Source organism: Sodiomyces alcalophilus (genome assembly GCF_042370955.1).
Source record: "Sodiomyces alcalophilus JCM 7366 unplaced genomic scaffold ACRALscaffold_4, whole genome shotgun sequence".
Taxonomy (NCBI): domain Eukaryota; kingdom Fungi; phylum Ascomycota; class Sordariomycetes; order Glomerellales; family Plectosphaerellaceae; genus Sodiomyces; species Sodiomyces alcalophilus.
In genome coordinates, this window is record NW_027263535.1 from 4,354,982 (window position 1) to 4,371,894 (window position 16,913).

At 53.9% G+C, this 16,913-nt stretch overlaps 5 protein-coding genes across 5 annotated transcripts; 2 read left to right on the forward strand and 3 right to left on the reverse strand.

The window, feature by feature from the left end:
• Positions 1–820: 820 nt before the first annotated feature.
• Positions 821–2,152, forward strand: ACRALDRAFT_2042347 (uncharacterized protein; the record flags this gene model as incomplete). Its single annotated transcript, XM_071021236.1, has 2 exons — positions 821–1,587; positions 1,672–2,152. The coding sequence occupies 2 exons, from the start codon at positions 821–823 to the stop codon at positions 2,150–2,152; spliced, it is 1,248 nt and encodes a 415-aa protein (XP_070875178.1).
• Positions 2,153–3,091: 939 nt separating this feature from the next.
• ACRALDRAFT_2105987 (uncharacterized protein) lies at positions 3,092–4,009 on the reverse strand (the record flags this gene model as incomplete). Its single annotated transcript, XM_071023279.1, has 1 exon — positions 3,092–4,009. One exon carries the CDS (start codon positions 4,007–4,009, stop codon positions 3,092–3,094), a length of 918 nt encoding a protein of 305 aa, XP_070875179.1.
• Positions 4,010–7,434: 3,425 nt separating this feature from the next.
• On the reverse strand, positions 7,435–9,763 carry ACRALDRAFT_1050538 (uncharacterized protein). The gene is made up of 2 exons (XM_071015639.1): positions 9,381–9,763; positions 7,435–9,276 (listed from the first exon to the last, which is right to left on the reverse strand). The coding sequence occupies exons 1-2, from the start codon at positions 9,696–9,698 to the stop codon at positions 7,780–7,782; spliced, it is 1,815 nt and encodes a 604-aa protein (XP_070875180.1). The 5' UTR covers positions 9,699–9,763; the 3' UTR covers positions 7,435–7,779.
• A 317-nt stretch (positions 9,764–10,080) lies between these two features.
• Positions 10,081–12,408, forward strand: ACRALDRAFT_1063831 (uncharacterized protein). Its single transcript, XM_071016863.1, has one exon. The coding sequence runs from the start codon at positions 10,184–10,186 to the stop codon at positions 12,215–12,217; it is 2,034 nt and encodes a 677-aa protein (XP_070875181.1). The 5' UTR covers positions 10,081–10,183; the 3' UTR covers positions 12,218–12,408.
• Positions 12,409–12,842: 434 nt separating this feature from the next.
• ACRALDRAFT_2035202 (uncharacterized protein) lies at positions 12,843–16,393 on the reverse strand. Its single transcript, XM_071020773.1, has 2 exons — positions 14,391–16,393; positions 12,843–13,548 (listed from the first exon to the last, which is right to left on the reverse strand). The coding sequence occupies exons 1-2, from the start codon at positions 16,105–16,107 to the stop codon at positions 13,535–13,537; spliced, it is 1,731 nt and encodes a 576-aa protein (XP_070875182.1). The 5' UTR covers positions 16,108–16,393; the 3' UTR covers positions 12,843–13,534.
• Between the last annotated feature and the right edge of the window lie 520 nt (positions 16,394–16,913).

Sequence of the window (16,913 nt, forward strand, 5' to 3'; positions counted from 1 at the left end):
GGGGGGCCGCCCTATCAACCCCCAAGACGTATCAAGTACCAACACTTGCAAGACGAAACAACTTGGTTACAAATGTCTGCAGTGTGACTGTTACGATGTTATAGAGTGGTGCATGTCGGAGATATCGGGGTAATTGTCTTGAGAAGTTGGTGCGCCAGGGCTCCGTCTCGTAATCAGCCACTTGATGGTGAGCATTTCAAACCATCCTGGGCACTACGGAGTATAGAGCCATTTGGCAAACAGCCCGAAAAAGCGCTGATAGATAGCACAAAAGCGTTGATTACCTAGTGTAATGTAGTCTGAGGTGGCGCCGCAGACGTTCGAATTACCCCGACCGCCTGTCAACTTTGCCTCCCTTGACATCAAGCGCGTTCGTGACGTCTGTGATGGACGACGTATGACGTCACGTCTTATCTTTGAGCTCACTCGGCCGACACTCCTCCTTAAAGCTACCGTACCTACTACCTACATAATTCCCTGCCTACCTAGTTATTCAGTACCTAGTTGGTGTGTTCGTACTTACTTCCTAGATATCTTATGTTATGCTCCCCTCTCGTCTTCAGATTTGCCGACCATCGATCGTATCCAACCCCGTTCCAAGGCCCTTATTGCTGTCTTCCCCTCTGAGGCGGTTCGGAAAACGCACGTCTGATTTACCATCAGGGCCTGCTGAGGAGCATACTTCGGTGTGATCAAATTCCCAAATCGGAAGTGCTTGCTTGAGCATCGGGGCGTCCGTTAGACCACGACTACATCGACTAGTCGATCAACCCATCGCATCGTCAACCTCTTCAGATAGGCCAGGCGTGTTGTCTCGAAGATGGCAAAAGTAATCCTTGCCATAAATTCCGGATCAAGCTCCGTCAAGATCTCCGTATTTTCTGCCTCTTTCCGCCAAACACCACAGCAAATCGCCGAAGCGCAGGTCAGCGGCCTGACAGCTGGTCCTGCTGTCGTCTCCTACACACGTCATGGCAACACCATAAAAAAGGCAGAGAAGGCATGGCAGCCCGTTGAGCAGCAGGATGACGCCTTTGAACTGCTACTCGGTCTCTTCATTGACGATGCGGACCTGCAAGAGATCAAGAGCAAGGCCGATATCGCCATCACCTGTCATCGTATCGTCCACGGAGGAGACTACGCCTCTTCGCAGCTCATCGGCCCCAAGACGTACAGCCATCTCGAGAACCTCAGCGACCTGGCACCGCTCCACAACAGCGCTGCCTTGACCATTGTCAGGTCTTGCTTGGACCAGTTGCCAGGTGCTGCCAACATTGCGTATTTCGATTCCCAGTTCCACTCGACGATCCCAGAGCACATCCGTACCTACCCCGTGAACCCCGCTATTGCCAAGAAGAACGGGCTTCGCAAATATGGCTTCCACGGCGTTAGCTATTCCTTCATCACCAGGTCCGTCGCTGGATTCCTGGGCAAGGATACCGGGCAGCTGAATATCATCGCTCTGCACCTCGGCAGCGGCGCAAGTGCCTGCGCCATCAAGAATGGCCAAAGTTGGAATACCAGCATGGGGCTGACTCCTTTGGCCGGACTCCCTGGCGCCACGAGAAGCGGAAGTGTTGATCCCAGGTTGGTAGAACGCACCTAGGGATGGGGCTGCCACCTCATCGTCTCAGTCTCGGTTCTCTTCAACTAACCTCATGCTCTATCCAGTCTGGTATTCCATTACGCTAGCGACGTAGGAAAATTATCTCCCGCCTCAACTGCGGAATTGCACATTTCCCGAGCCGAAGAAATCCTCAATAAGCAGAGCGGTTGGAAATCCCTGACCGGAACAACCGACTTCAGAGTCATTTCCGAAAGCGACAAGCCCGAATGTAAGCTGGCCTTCGACATCTTTGTCGACCGCATTTGCGGCTTCGTAGGGAGCTACTATGTTGCTTTGGGTGGCCGGGTTGATGCTCTCGTCTTTGCCGGAGGCATTGGCGAGAAAAGCAGCAAGCTGCGAGACCGAGTCGCGAAGAGCGTATCGTGCCTAGGTTTTGATATCGACGACACTTTAAATGCGGCCGATATCACAGAGGTCGTCCAGGACGTGAGCGCCAGCGGTTCGAGACATAAAGTTCTTGTGTGTCAAACCGACGAACAGTTCGAGATGGCCAGGTCCTGCGCAGAAGATGAAAAAAATTGGTAGTCCGTTAGACGCTGGGTTCTTGTTTGCGCTTGCCTGGCCTCTTCGTTGGAAGAAGGAATGCCACATGCGTCACGACTCTCACTCGTGTGTGAGCTCTAGAGGGATACGCAGTGCTAATAGCTAAGGTGGCTCTGGAAATCGTACCCGGGCTTGCGCCTGGACCCGTGAGCAGACAAGCGATTTGGTTCCAGTAACCGCCAGGATACTGGAGATACTTAGGTCGTCATGGGTAGGCGCATTCCAAGGGAGTAAGTATGGGGATAAGGGATAGCCTCATTTCGTTCACACGAGAACTAGGCCGGCGGGAGTTTCGGCCTTGACACCGGCCGCCGGCGGCCACGGGAAAATAAACGTCATAGAGACGTTAAAACGCGTTACAGATCACTCGCACCAGTCAACCGAAGCAGAAAATCGTGCCACGGCTACCAAAGCACAAGATTCATATTCGATTAATTCTCGCCATCTTCCAGAACGCTGTTGATTATGAGTACAATGGCAGTTCATCCGACGTGACGTCGGGGGGGGAGGGAACGTCAAGTGAGAAGACCGAACGCCGACATTTTGATGTGACCGAGTAGCCTGAAGCCGCCATGATTGTGCGAGTACAGGTTCGCCATCTGTTTTAAGACATCGCACCGACCAGCCCAACGCCAAAGAAAGAAAGACCATGTATCCAGACGTACATTATATATATACCTCTCTCTCGCCATGTCCATGGCCTATCCATGACGCTAGATCGCCCAAACCGACATTAGGCAGGCGTCGGGCATACGAAAAAGGACACCCAATGTGGACGGTATGAAAGAGACGCCACAGACGTAAAACGCAGATCGCTTCCACGCGACCAGAGGTGACTCGGCGCGCCGCAGAAAGAGGAGGATGCGGAAGGTAGGGTGCGCAATGAGATCGAAAGTCGTACTGCTCTTAGCATCGCCTCTGCTACGCACCTTCTTGACACGCCACCGCCATGGCTAGGGCATCAAGACCGCTGCTTGGAGTGCGTGCGGCGTTGGGTCGGCTTATCAAGGGCCCGTTCATACCGCGCAAGTCCCATGGGCCCGCTGACGCGACTGACGCCGTCGAGCTGGAGGGTACGAAGCTGTAGGGCTCCATATCCCAAGGGCTTCTATCCGGGATTGATCGGCGGTGTGTTGACGTCCTCGCGGACGAAGAAGATGAGGTTGACGAAGATCTCCGTGCCGATGCCGAAACGCCGCCGACAGAGCCGCGCGACGAAGACTTCACCCCCATTGGTCGAGACTTGTCCTTATAGTGTGTCTCGAGGTGCTGCTTCATGTTGTCTGCCCGAGTGAACTTCTTCTGGCAGCCGGGGAAGGTGCATTGAACAGCCTTCTCAGCAGTATGAATCTTGGAATGCCGTGAGGCGTGACCTGAAGTGGTAAAAGTCTTTTCGCATCCATGGCTCTCTCGGTAACGACAGGGATATCTCTTCCCTGCTCTGCCGTCCGGCACGGACGTGGTGGGAGAGGGCTCGTCGTCGTACGAGTTGGACCGACTGGCAGAGAGGCCCGGCGGCCTCTTAGATGCGGGGTCAAAGTCGTCGGGTTGCCCCGCTAATGATACCATATTGTGGCCGCGAGCATAGTCGTATGTGGTGGGAGTCAAAGGGGATTGAGGGCCCGTACTCATGTTGGAGTCGTACGAGTCTGATCGGAGGAGCTCTGGCGTGTGAGGGATAGACGAAGAACCAGTCCGGACGGGCGCGGGGTGGTATGGCTGTGAGATGACCTGGCTTGCGGCATGGTAGCTAAGGCGCTGGTACGCTGGGCCATGGAATTCTGCTGGCTCGTCGTTCAGGAGTGAGACCTGACGACCGGCGGCGTCTCGAGCTTGCATTGTTCAATACGGATCCCCACGAGTCGTGGATAGTGGTGATACTGCACCGCGAATAAATGGACGGGTATTAATTGAGTAAGCGAGGGGCAGCCGAGGAAAGAAAGCGTTGTTCGAATTCCGTAGCAAGTTGAAGCGATGATGCTCTGGCATATGACGATATCCGTGATGAGAAAGAAGCAATGGCTTTTCTTTTTTAACAAAAGAGCCGACGAAGGGATCAAATAGGACCCTGAAAGTTGATGCAATTGTCCAAACGAGAGGAGGTGGGGGAGAGCAACGTTTTTGAGTTGCAAAAAGTTAAAAACTGAGGGGGGTATGCGTTTGGACAACTACCTTTGTATTTAGGTAGGGGAGCTCTCCCGAAGGGAGCGGGGACGGGGGTTCAGAAATCTGCCTATGGGGAAATGGAGCTGCAGTGTGAAAGCCGATGGAGAAGTGTAGGCGCAGAGAACCACAAACTGGAACCACCGGTGGTGGTAATACTTCGTACATACCTGCATCATTACTGGTAGTCGGCGCTCCGGGCGCACCAGATTCAGACTATCTGCAGGGATCAGGTGTGGAGTACGACAGGAACGGCGGGTCTGGACTTCTCAGACCTGGAGAGGTACGCCCTCAATCAGGTACCCACCACTGATTGGTAAACCCTTTCAGGAGGAATTGGGGTGTGAGGTGTTTTGTGGGGGGGTGTAATTAGTCGTCTCTTGGTTTCCAACTTCGAGGTCGGCTAGCTCCTCCTCGCAACCTCGTAAACTGTACATACGAATAAATAGGTAGAGAGATGCATAAGAAGATGCAGTGTACGGACTGCGTCGAGAAATAAAACGTCGCCGCGCTATACATTTGCTTATAAGCATTGTACAGATATCGGGAGATTGGGGGCTTACGGGGATATTCAGTAGGCATGCTCCATTACCTACAACGTACAGTCATACCATATCATACAGTCGCGCGTCCATACCTACGGAGTATATATGTACGAGTAAACCGCCGAAAGCGCTTAGGCTACCTGCGCCCATAAAGGTCTGAACTTGTTGGGATGAAAGAATTTTTGGATAGATGTCTACGAGTCTTATCTCCTTTAATCGCACTTTATATCCTGTTGGTGATTGCGTTCCATAGGAAGGAAGCTCTTGATTATTACCACGTTGTACGTACATGCGCAGATGAATGCACTTTTGTTGATGAGAACAAATACATACCTATAACGTATCGTATGCTCCACCGAGGAGCGGTGCTGATGTGTAGATGATGTCAGAAATAGCAAGGGTCTTGCCCATTGCGGGGCCTAACCGCGGTCTAGCCGGGCAAAAAGATTCAGCGTCTACGATTAGCCTAGATGCACACCCTCCTCCCTTACGTGACATGATGTATTTATACAACGTACAACGTAATGTTGTAGTGAGCTTGTGAGACCGGGACGGAACTTCGAAGTAGCCTGTACATACTGATACTGAAAGGTGACAAGAAGGAAGAAAGGCTAGACATGGAATTCTCAATGAACATTCTGAACCCTGTTTTACCCAGCCATACAATACCTACCGGGATATAAGAGTGACGATCGCATTGGTCTGGACTCGAAAGGATTCGGTTTGAAAATCAGCCCGCATATGCCAGATACATACAACGTACTGTATCGTCCCGATGTTGGTCATTGTGCTGAATTACAACGTATGTATACAACGTACGTTGTATTCGTATGCTGGCATTTGGTCCACACTACAATTACTAGTCGGTGGGAGAGGCTACGAAGTAGGTAATTGAAATAGTCTTCTCCCATCCGTCGAACTCGTTACCTGCGTTTTAAAAATTACTCGTCTTACCATGCTACTTCCTCCCGTGTGTGGGGGGCGAGCGACCCTGCTTCTGGCCTTGCTGCTAATTACCTAACAATGTTTTGACGGGGTTGACGCCGCCAGGTGTCCGTCAAGTTCACTTCGGTTAGGTTCCTCGCGTCTCTCCCGCTTTCCACCGCAATGATCTACAGTGGCTCCGCCGAAACAACCAACCAACCACCAAAAAAAAGAAAAAAGAAAGAAAGAGAGAGAGAGAGAGATCGGCGAAATTAACCTTCAACGCGTACAACGTAGTCGGGGTATTTGAGCGGATGGTTAAGAAATCATCGGGATCTTTGCTTCGTGACTGTACACTGTGCTGTGGGAAGGAACGTAAGTATCCGGATGTCCGTACGGATACAGGGGATGTATTCGTAGGACCCTGCTCACCGTCAGGGATCAGGGACGGACGCTCGTGCAAAACAAAGACGGTCTGGCGGACTGAGAAAAACATTACCTCAGAAATGCGTCACAGAGTATCATAAGGGTCCAGTATAAGGAGGTACCTTGGCCCAACATGGGTAGGATGTCTCTCGACGGAGAGTGGGGACTCGTTCAGACCCCGATCGTCCGCCAATTCTCAGATCACCACGGCCAGAGTCGACCTTGGGGCACTGGACCCTTACATAAATCACACTCCCTCCCGCCTTCGCCTCCTGCAGCACATAACCACTCCGTAGGTACCTTATCCCCTGGCCATACATATAACGTACTCATCGACTATTATTTTGACCCATCCGACTCCTTGCGAATCTAATTCGTCGCGACCCTTATCGGCTCAATCGAGACCCCGCAGCACAGCATGGTGGCTCCCTTCCCCCTTTCTAACTCGGGAGCGGGATGACGCCAGGACGTTAGCCATAACCCTGATTGACGCCAAACCCGAACCCGGCGTGTGGGTAAATACGAAGTACAGTGTACTGCGTGCAAGGTATGGAGAATTCGATCTGCTAGACGTACCTAACGATCTCGATCCTCACGTTTGTTGCGAATTGGGGGCCTTGGAAGGGGACCTTGGAAGGGGACCTCGGACCCCTGGACCCCAGCCATGTGTATCCGTACGTTGTGGATTGTCAGGGACGGTTGCCCGGAGCAAATGTTCCAGCACCGTTGTACCATAGTCAGCACCGTCGAATACCTACAGAAATTGCGCATCGTTTTTGTACGACTAGTGTATAGAAGCAGCGGAAGTTTGGTGGGGTAGGTACACTCTCATCGACGTCCTAGTGTCGTGACATCATTCATTATTCATGCTATCTTGACACATTTCCAATTCCAATGCAAATTATTAGTCTTCTACACGTAAGCTGAGGACCTACTTCGTACACGTACTTGTATGTTTCTCGGATTGACATGTAGCGCCGTTTCCTCCAGATAGGTAGTCATAGTCCAAACAGCGGCATTTTTGATGTCCTTGACTGCCATGACTAGAATCAAGGTACATAGGACGTTATCATTATTAGACTGAGAACCGATTTATTGTGCTTGGGTAGTAGCACCATAGACTGGGTCACGATCTCTTCCAGCGCGCCTCAGGGTGAAATACCTCCACGGCTCCGCAAGAACACCACGAGCATGCTTATTACACTAGTACCAATTACACCAGTACAAAGTTCTTTAGACAAAAGGACACCGGGAAACATTCATTTAACGCGCCATAAGCCCTCGCTTTGTTTCCCCAGACCATAGTCCTATATTATTTGCTAAGAAGACGCGAGTTGATTACTTCCGAATTTGAAAGGGAATATGCATCCTATGGCAAAGGAGAACCGAGTCGGGCTCCGTGGACTTCAAACACCAAAACGCCACGCTAAAATCCATCAACTCGATCAGAGCCGGGAAACAATGTACTGTGCTTCATGATCAGACATGAATTTCACCTTCTTTTGTTTTTCTCATATCGTAACACCCACTTCGCGGCCGCGCTGCCAGTTATTATGTCTTCCGCGAGGGCGGGGGCCCCATCTTTCCGTGACCTGTATCGAGCCTCTTGCTGGGGGGAAGGTCGGGCTTCTTGAAACCATCGTTGCCTGTGGCTCCTCCCACCTGTGTAAAAGTTCCTCCTTTGAACCACCGATCCTCTTCGGCTTTCCTCTTGCGACTGAGTTCAGCCTGCATCTTCGGGTCTACCAGCTCCAGGCCCTGGACTGGTGTGAAAGCCAAAGACGATGCTGTGCCTGCACCGATGGAGGTCCCCACGCCAGATGTGCGTAACCCCTTGCCCCGCAAATCGATGTTGCCGGTGTGCGCCGGTCCAACACCTCGAAGCGAGGAGGCAGCACCGCTTAGGGACGTCGCGCCGCCCCATCCCTTGTTCTTCGCGCTCAGCTTGGCCCTTGTACGTTGGTCCACCTGCAGGTTGCGAATCTTGCCATCGTTCGCCTGCCCGATCATGCCCATGCCTATGGTACCATCGCCGGTGCCGTAACCGACTTCCTTCTCCTCCTTCCCAAAGGCCATCCGGTTCTGCGCCTTGCGAAGTTCGGTCATGGCGGTGGCTTCTTTGGCCTTCCTCGCTCTCCGGCCACCCCGCTTCCGCGAGGGTTTATCGTCTGGAACAGGCAGCGCGCGGGCACCCTTGTTTGGGGGCGGCTCGGTCAACTTCTCCAAGCGCTCGAGGCAAGCTACTTTCAGCTCCTCTCCCGTAGAGCCATCGGGGCTAGAATGGGTGCGATCGACTCGAGCGGCTAACACCAGTTTGGCTGACACGATCCTCATTGCCTGCCTCTTTAAATCATTGGGGATGCCCTGAATCAATGGCGAGTGATAGAGGAAGCCCTGCTGTCTGATGCCGATATTGGTCGCCAGGCCGCCAGCACGGGCCCCCTTTTTGGAGCCCCATGCTGCAATGTTACACGCAGGGGTTTTGGAAAGAGCCGTTAATCCGCCAGCGGCGTTGAGGAGCTGGGCGGCTGTAAGAGACCCGATCAAAGAGGTCAGGTTGGGTGCGAAGATATTCATCCGCGACTGAACATATTCGGTCAATGTCTTTTTGGCCTTATCAAGTGAGATGACCATCTCGCATGCACGCAAGACTCTCGCCAACTCGTCCGGTGTCATGGCGCGACCCTTTGACGTCGTCGCTTCCACGGTGACAATCATGAGAGACGGCCCGTCGAGAACGGAGCGCAGCGTAGACTTGAGCGGGTTATCGGTGGAGTGTTGCATGGCTTTGATGCTTTCCGAATCGAACGGACCGTTTCCCAGTATGGCGACGACCTTCGCATACTCCAGAGGATTGGTGATTAGTGTTTCCAGCTCGGGGAAGCGAATCGAATAGTGGTCGCGGATGAACTTGTGTACTAGCATGACTTCGCTGTCTATGAGCGTCGACAGGCTGTTCGATTGCGTCAACAGGTGGTACTCGGGGTGGTCCTCGATGTTTCCGATGATATGCGCTTCGGCAGGTTGTGACTGGAATTTCGCTATTTTCTGCGGCAGGGAGTTGAAACTGGTCAGGGATACGTCTTCCAACACCGAAAAATGTAAACGCTATACAAACCAACAGGAGTCATTGCAGGGACCGTGGTACTCACTTCTAAAACTGGCTCAAGACTTTGCATCAGGCTGGCCACACTCCGAACATCGCTGACGGCTCCGAATTGCATTTTCTCGACTTTCTCTTTCGCCGCTTGGGCGTCTTCGACGAATGATACGGTACAGCCCGATCCATCCTCCTCTTCCTCGTCGGGACTTTCTTGCTTGTCTACATCCATGTCCATGCCTGTTTTGTCGTGGGGTTCAGATTCCCCGTTTGCGCCGGCAATATCACGAGAATCATCCTGCGAGACATCCTCGGCCTCTGAACCCGAGTCTTCGAAGTCCTGAAGGAGCTCATCCGCAAGCGTAGACATGGCCGCGACGCAATACCTTCCTGGATTAAAGAGAGAGTGTTGTAGAATACTGTGGTCGGTCGTGGTAGTAGAAAAGCCAGGTGGGAAGGGAATTTGGGCGGCGAAAATGCGACGGAGGGACGGGACGGTTGAATGAAGAAGTAGAAAAGAGTTTGGCCAAGACTTCGTCAATCAGAGCCTCGCGAGGCTACTACCTCTATATATTAGTACATGGTACGTTGTATACAGAATTTCTCAGAACGCCACAGTCCGTTGGTGGGTCGAAGTGGCGGCGAATGTAAGATAAGATAAGCATTCGGCGAGGCTGAGGTACCTAGGTACGGAATGCGACGTACTTTACATGTAATATTTTGTTGTCGAAAGGTGCTCTTTTCCACACTCTGCCTTACTCCGCAAACAACCGCTGAAGACGCACAACTGAAGACGCACAACTGAAGACGCACATTACCTGAATTCACGCCGAGAGAAAGGTCCAACCAGCGACAATGGAGTCATCTCGTGGACCGCCCAAGGTCAAGAACAAGGCGGCCGCTCCCATCCAGATCTCTGCGGAGCAGCTGCTGCGTGAGGCGGTTGACCGTCAGGAAGTTGATATCCAAGCGCCGACGCAGAGATTTTCCGACCTCGAAGAACTCCACGAGTTCCAGGGCCGGAAGCGACGCGAGTTTGAGGATTATGTTCGTCGCAATCGCGTCAACCTCAACAACTGGCTCCGATATGCGGAGTGGGAGATTCAGAACAAAGAGTTGGCGCGGGCCAGGTCCATCTTTGAGAGAGCTCTGGATGTCCACCCGAACTCGGTCCAGCTATGGATCAGGTACATCGAGTCGGAGATGAAGACGCGAAATATCAACCATGCGCGCAACCTGTTGGACCGCGCCGTCACTCGGCTGCCGAGGGTGGACAAGCTGTGGTACAAGTACGTCTACATGGAGGAGATGCTGGGGAATGTGCCGGGGACTCGGCAGGTGTTCGACCGCTGGATGCAATGGCATCCCGACGAGGCAGCATGGGGCGCATACATCAAGCTCGAGAAAAGATACGGCGAAATCGACAGGGCGCGAGACATCTTCCGGCGATTTACCGCGGTCCATGCGGAGCCACGGAACTGGATCAAGTGGGCACGCTTCGAGGAAGAGTTTGGGACCAGCGACATGGTACGGGACGTTTTCGGGGCGGCCGTTGAGGTCCTGGGCGACGAACTGGTGGATGAGAGGCTCTTCATCGCGTACGCGCGCTTCGAGGCCAAGCTCAAGGAATACGAGAGGGCTAGGGCCATCTACAAATACGCCCTGGATCGTCTACCGCGGTCGAGGGCACTGACGCTGCACAAGGCCTACACCACATTCGAGAAGCAGTTTGGCGACAAGGACGGGGTCGAGGACGTGGTGTTATCGAAGCGGCGGGTATACTACGAGAACCAGGTCAAAGAGAATCCGAAAAACTACGATGTCTGGTTCGATTACGCACGCCTTGAGGAGTTGTCGGGCGACCCGGACCGGGTTCGGGATGTCTACGAGAGAGCGGTGGCGCAGGTTCCCCCATCGCAGGAGAAGAGATTCTGGAGGCGTTACATATACCTATGGGTCTACTACGCGCTCTGGGAGGAACTTGAGGCCAAGGATATCGGGAGGGCACGACAGGTGTACCGCGTGTGCCTCGACTTGATCCCGCACAAGAAGTTCACGTTCGCCAAGATCTGGTTGCTCAAGGCCCAGTTTGAGATTCGGCAAGGCGAGCTAACGGCGGCGCGCAAGACACTGGGGCAGGCTATAGGGATGTGTCCGAAAGACAAGCTGTTTCGGGGCTATATCGAGCTGGAGCTGAAACTGTTCGAATTCGTCCGATGCCGCACGTTGTACGAAAAACACGTGGAATGGAACCCAGCCAATTGCCAGACGTGGATCAAGTTTGCCGAGTTGGAACGCGGCTTGGATGACCTGGACCGGACGCGGGCCATTTTCGAGCTCGCGGTCAACCAGCCGGTTTTGGACATGCCAGAGCTGCTGTGGAAAGCGTACATCGACTTTGAGGAGGAAGAAGGCGAGTACGAACGCGCCCGGGCACTATACGAACGGTTGCTGGAGAAGACGGACCACGTCAAGGTCTGGATCAGCTATGCCCACTTTGAGCTCAACGTGATGGAGGAGGACGAGGTCGAGGGGCAGGAGGAGGAAGAGGAAGAACAGCCGGTGAGCGACGAGGCCAAGGCCCGGGCCCGGAAGGTGTTTGAGCGGGCGCACAAGGGGATGCGGGAGAAGGAACTCAAGGAGGAGACGGTCATGCTGCTGAACGCATGGCTGTCGTTCGAGAAGACGCACGGGACGGCGGACGACGCGGAACGAGTACGCAAACAGATGCCGCGCAAGACGAAGCGCAGACGGCGACTGGAAGACGACACGTGGGAGGAGTATGTCGACTACGTGTTCCCGGTGGACGAGCAGCAAACGAAGAACTTGTCGAATATATTGGCCATGGCGCAGGCGTGGAAGCAGCAGAGCGACAAGCCACAGGCATGAGCGAGATTTCGAATGGCTCGTTGGGACGATTCTTTCATTCAGTTGATTTGGAGGAAAAGAACGGAAAAGAAGAGGTGGCCGGCGGTTCCTGTACTTCTACTACCTACAATAATGTAATGCCCATCGGATATTCAAGTGCAAAGCCACTGTTACTGAGCCAAAAAATTATCTCTTCCGTCATGCTTTCCTTGTCTCTTGACTGACTGGCTATCGTGTGGATTCGCCACGTCTATGCATCTACACATATAAAGCCATACTATACGTGTACTAAGTACCTAGAATGTAGTGAGACAACGTGGTACAAGTAAAGGGGCTCAGTCACCGCGGCACCGACTTCGGTCCTGTCTTTGAGGCCACCCTGGGCAAGGTAGTCACAAGTCGAGGCAACTTACATATGGTCTGATCTGTCGTACCCCGTGTTTTCTTCCTATCCTCATTCCAGACCCTACTTCTCCAGCCCGCTTATGCATATGCATGCTCACATCAGGCCAGGGCTTAGCAAGCGGGCAGGCAATGCAACTAATTACTAATTCGTCCGTGTCTTCAATGCAGGTCTGGCCCCTATATGGAGCATGTTGCCTGCCGAATCCCCTGCAGTACATACATGATGTAATCGACAGGGAAGATTTGTTTGGGGTCCCCACGATAGACAGCAGTAGGTACGCATCATCTTCCGTGACTGTAGGTGACGCGATGTACTGCATTGGGATGGTTGGACAAGTGCGTTCCTCGTCGTGGAAGGTGAGATATATAGGTATGTATATATAAAAAGCCATATCCCAAGATCAAGCCATCACGCATTCTCTAACAGCATCCTCACACAAAATGACAAAAGGAAACGAGGAGAGAAAAGAAATAATCAAAATCCAGAAATATAGTCATTCTCAAATGCAAAAATCATTCGTCTCGTCATAAAAAGGCCATTACAATGCCTATACCTTCTTCACCTTCAACCCTCCAATTCCCTTCACCGCTAGTCGCCGCGACCCGCTGCTGTCCGATCCGAGTCGAATCCGGTGGGAATCCTCCCCGTCTCCACTGCATCCTTGGCTCCCGGGTGCAGATGGCCGAAGTGTCCTCGCCCGTATCATCTCGGTCCACAGAAACCCCGATGACTGGTTGACGCTGCGATGCCCCCCTTCCATCCTCCGATTGGCAGCGTCTTGTCGGGATCGAAAGTCACCGGTTCGCGTGGCTCAATGCAGGTGGCCTTCAGTCCGGGAGATCGGGACCGCCCGGCCACGCGCTATCATCTTGACCGCAGGGGTGAAGTCTGGAGATGGGACATGCGGTGTGTATCCCCGAGGGACTTTCTAATCAGTAGCGTCGATCTATCACGGTGCACGATGATCAGTGATGGCTCGTCAGAAAATCCACAAGTGTAGGTAGGGAAAGGTGAAAAAAAAAAAAGAAAAAAAAGGAAAGCGCCTCTTGAGTCTATCAAGCGAGAGGAGGACGAGGTTTTGCCATGCGTGCGAGAAAAGCCCTTCTCGATTTCTCTGGACGTCCCTGCATGTAGCTCCTTGCTAATGTGACATCACATCCCCTGCCAATCTGTCTGTTGAAACGCCATGTCCCTCTATTTTGTTTGGGTTGTCATTCTTCATGTAATCATCCAAGTCGTGATGGTCGTGACGTCTCATGCATGCAGGAACCAGAACCATAGCTGATGCCAAGGGATGCTGCGTACTTCAGGCCGACTTTCATCTCCTGTCGTCTCGATCTGGCGCAGACAAGGCACCCGCGGAGTACGGTCTTTGGTCAAGAAACCGGTCTTCGTAATCATCATACCTTTCCCCGAAAGGAGAGGTTGAAGAAGACCAGTCATCCGTCTCGCTCCTGGCGTAGCCATCTCTAAGCCTCTGTCTCTGCCGCTCCAGTCGCCTCTGATGTCGCATCGCTCGCTGGTGTTTCCAATTCCGCCATTCCACCGTCTTCTCTTTGGCCGACTTGAGCTGCGACATGGCGCCATGGATACCCAGCCCAGCCAGGCCGACTTGGGCCGCATCTTGTACCATGGCCTTCGCCCTGAGCTTCCGAGCCTCCTCGGGGCTCAACCGTCCCTCGCGAACGGCCTTTTGCCGGGCCGTCCGCGCCTCCATGCTTTGATAGACTCCATGCGCTGCGTGAATGGTGGCAACGGCCGCTAGGCCTGTAGTGAGAACTTGCTTACCTCTCATTCTCCTTGACGTTTTCTGATCGTCGTCCGAGTCTCCAAGATCCGATTCTGATCCCGCGTCAGACCGCCTGTCGCGCCTCCGCCGCGACCGGTCTCGGCGTCGGGAGTTGGCGTAAGAACCGCCGTCGTCGTAGTCATCGTCGTAATAAGAATCCCTAGTGCCCCTGTAGTCGCGACCGTGCGGCCGACCATGGTCGTCATCGTCGTACGAGCCGTCCGAGTACCTCCGCGACCTGCGGCGTGAACCCCGTGCATCGTCGTATTCGCTGTCGTCCCTGCGAGAATATTTGTCTCTCTCCTCATCTCTGTCATCGGGATCGTTTCCGATTCCGAATTTGGCAAGCTTCTTGCGCGCCGCGTCGACCACACTGCGACTACGGCTACGGCTACGGCTGCGGCTGCGCCGTCGACGATCGTCTCGACTGTCGTACGAATCCGTGCTACGGCCCCGGCTCGACGACCTTCTATCCTTGGTGTGATCGTACGCCTTTTTGGCGCCTAGAGCACCAAGACCAGCCGTCGCCAGCGCCGCAAGACCACTGACGCCGCCGCCGCCGTCCGATCCTGCGCGCGAGCGAGAGCGCACACGGGACCGAGATCGACTTCGGCCTGTCTTTTCATCTTCTTCAATGTTCCTCTTGGAGCCGTTGATGACACGATTACCCAGGAGACCTCCAATGACGGATTCGGCGAGGCTCAACTTGCCATCCTTATCGCTCCCTTGGGCGCTGTCGACGGCAGCAGCACCGGCCGCAGCGGTCATTATACGCTTCGTCTTTTCGCCCTTCCAGCCGCCGGGTTCCTTGGCAACGCGGAAGGCCTCGGTTGCACCGGCGATGAGAGAGGCCATGGCCGCTTTCTGGGCCTTGGCGAATTTGTCGTTGCCACCACTCTCGCGAGGTTTGGATCGGGAGACGGAATGGCCGTCCAGGCTGCCGCGGTGGCTCCGGGTGTCGTCCTTGTCGCCTTTGCTGTCGGAGCTGCTGCCACCAGTCACGGCCTTGACGGCAGCACCCAGGCCCGAAGCCGCGAGGGCGCTCTCGAGAAACGACCTGGCACCTTTCTTCTCTTCCTCATCTTCCTCGTCGTCGTAGCCGCGGTGGGCGATCAGCTGGGATTTCTTGTCGTGCTTGTGAGCCTTTTTGTTGTAAAACTCGGCGCCTTGGTACCCTGCCAGAGCGCCCGCCGCACCGAGGGCGGCCGATGTAAGGTAGTTACGTTCGACGGGGGTATCATTCTCCTTGGCGTCATAGCGATCATACAGCTCTTTGCCGCCAAAGGCCAGGGCGGCGCCAGCAACGGCCGCAATGATCTTTTCTTGCTGATTCAGGACGCGCCTGCGAGATTTCTTCTCCTCGTCACCATAGTATGTGCTACTGCTGCCTTTCTTGCTTCGACGGTCGTAATCGCGGTCGTAGTGGCGGTCATAATAATAATCGTAATTCCGGGAGCGATCGTCGTAGCGATAGTCCTGGTGGTAACCGGGTTCGGCGGAGCGGGACCTGCGAGCGTCGCGGTATCCAGGAGGAGGAAAGTCCCGGCGGACCTCCTCGACGGATAAATCACTGTCTTCGCGTCTCCTTGGCACCAGATCGCGCGTGCTGTACGGTTTCAGGTAGGAATCGTCGGCGTAGCGTGTATCTCGCTCGGCACGACTGTCCTCGTGCACGTAGCGACGGCCGTAGTCTCGAGGTTCGTAGTCGTAACTCATACCTGGTGTCTTCAACCTGGGGTCTTGACTCTGAGTAAGCTGCGGCGACGACCCGGGTTTGTCTGTTGGAGAGGGGGCAGGTAAGGCGATCTGCCAAATCTGAGTGTGGTACGCTCACGTACGCGCGTTCTTTTTCGTGGTCGTTACCAAGTCGGAAATTGGATTGTAGTATTACGAGATAGGTGGCTGTGGCTGGCTGCTAGGCAGATGTTGGAAAGGGTGGCAAAAACGAACGGTCAGATTGGGGGATGGAGGGTTAAAAAGGACGCGATAGGTGAGAGGCGAACGAGGTAGTGAGGTATTAGGAAGTACGAATAGGTAGCGGACCGGACCAGTAGAGTGGCGAGCGGTGAGCGGGAAAGGAGGGAGGGGTGAGGGGAGGGCGGGGTGCTAACCTAAGCTGACAAGAGGGCTCAGCTCAAGCTGTACCTGGTACTGGCTGGTCTACGAAGTAACTAACACTGCCTCATCAGGTGCACCTTGCTGTCTTATTCATGGGTTGTTCACCCATGTCACTTCTGGACACACCTAGGTAATATATACATACGTTGGGCCGTTCTTGCCGTTCTCATGGATGGTCGCACGGGCGCATATGCTCGTGGTGGTGGCAGAATAGTGAACGGTTTAGGGCTTTTGATTGTACTGTCGTCATCGGCCGAGGACGGGTTTTCCTTCCTTGCGCAGAAGAACAACAGGAAACAGGGGAACGGAACACCGTATTAGAAGAGACAACACACTCGGACATATCTCGCTACAGCCCAGATACCATGACGGCCTTGTCCGAGTTTCCTTCCTGCTGCCGGAGG

Bases quoted from the DNA above. Each gene is read 5' to 3' on its own strand.
- ACRALDRAFT_1050538 (XM_071015639.1), bottom strand. From the start codon at position 9,698: ATGTCTACGCTTGCGGATGAGCTCCTTCAGGACTTCGAAGACTCGGGT. The intron at 9,277-9,380 runs GTGAGTACCACG...TCCCTGCCGCAG, and splicing joins GTCTTGAGCCAGTTTTAGAA to AAAATAGCGAAATTCCAGTC.
- ACRALDRAFT_1063831 (XM_071016863.1), top strand. From the start codon at position 10,184: ATGGAGTCATCTCGTGGACCGCCCAAGGTCAAGAACAAGGCGGCCGCT.
- ACRALDRAFT_2035202 (XM_071020773.1), bottom strand. From the start codon at position 16,107: ATGAGTTACGACTACGAACCTCGAGACTACGGCCGTCGCTACGTGCAC.